This window comes from Apteryx rowi, unplaced genomic scaffold (genome assembly GCF_003343035.1).
Source record: "Apteryx rowi isolate R43461 unplaced genomic scaffold, aptRow1 scaffold_1736, whole genome shotgun sequence".
Classification (NCBI taxonomy): domain Eukaryota; kingdom Metazoa; phylum Chordata; class Aves; order Apterygiformes; family Apterygidae; genus Apteryx; species Apteryx rowi.
Genome location: NW_020448015.1, coordinates 1 through 1,176, shown reverse-complemented (window position 1 = coordinate 1,176; position 1,176 = coordinate 1). Strand labels below are relative to the sequence as shown.

General features: G+C 53.3%; 1 protein-coding gene across 1 annotated transcript in view; it reads left to right on the top strand.

Moving 5' to 3' along the window:
* Positions 1 to 446, top strand: part of LOC112963694 (olfactory receptor 14C36-like) — a 12,275-nt gene extending 11,829 nt beyond the window's left edge. Inside the window, exon 2 of the mRNA XM_026061005.1 lies at positions 16 to 446. Coding sequence (XP_025916790.1) covers positions 16 to 446 — 431 coding nt within the window. The remainder of the gene's footprint in view (positions 1 to 15) is intronic.
* The last annotated feature ends 730 nt before the right edge of the window (positions 447 to 1,176 follow it).

Sequence of the window (1,176 nt, the reverse complement as noted above, 5' to 3'; positions counted from 1 at the left end):
TGTCACTCTGCCAAGGCAATGTTGTGGACCAGTTCTTCTGTGAGATTCCCCCACTCCTCAAGCTCTCCTGCTCAGACTCCTACCTCAGGGAAGTTGGGCTTCTTGTGCTTACCGTCTGTCTATCTTTGGGGTGTTTCATTTTCATTGTGCTGTCCTACGTGCAGATCTTCACTGCTGTACTGAGGATCCCCTCTGAGCAGGGCCGGCACAAAGCCTTTTCCATGTGCCTCCCTCACCTGGCTGTGGTCTCTCTGTTTATCAGCACTGTCTTCTTTGCTTACCTCAAGCCCCCCTCCATCTCCTCCCCAGCTCTGGATCTGGTGCTGGCCATGCTGTACGCAGTGGTGCCTCCAACAGTGAACCTCCTCATCTACAGCATGAGGAACAAGGAACTCAAGGAGGCACTGAAGAAACTGGTTCGGCTGGTACTGTTTCAGCAGCAATAAGCTGCCCATCTCTCCTCACAAGTGATTTCCAAGCGATGTCAGGCAACGTTTGTGGTCCGGACATTCTATCTGGGATAAGCGTGTTTGTACACAAACGTCTGAATTCATCTCCAGAGGCACAACCCCCTTCTGTCTGACTCAGAGGCTTTGTGTAAATTTGCTGAACACTGTCAGAGCTGGCCTCCCTTGCAGCATCTCTGTAATAAAAGGAGATCTCCTCAGCACAGTGCCTGAAGTTTGGGCTCTTCTTCCCAAGCTGGAGCCAAGAATGTGCTCAGGGAATTGCACTCGAAAAGCCCCTTTTGCCATGCCTGGGTTTTCCATGGGCTAAGGGGGATGCGCTCATAGGGTGATGTGTTAGGGTGCCCAGTGGGTGCCCAGGGCCCCTGGGGAGGGTGAGTGCTCAAGCGGTATCTCCTGGGGACTGTCTCACATATTAGAGGGCTGGTGACAGATTCCTATCCTGGAAGGGAGTATGGAGCCACCTGGAGAGCACAGGAGATCTCCAGGGTCAGCACGTGCCTATGATGGCCAGTGAGTGGAGACTCCCAAAACCATGTGGAGTCACCTAAGGGTAAAGGGCCAAATGAGGAATGCACCAAATCTCAGGAGAGGGAGTGGGCTGGGTCTAATGACACCTCTGAACACATCCTGAACAATGTGAAATGCCCTGTGATTGCTCCAAGCATCCTCCACAGCCACAGAGCCTGGGGAGGGGGGTGTCAGGTGC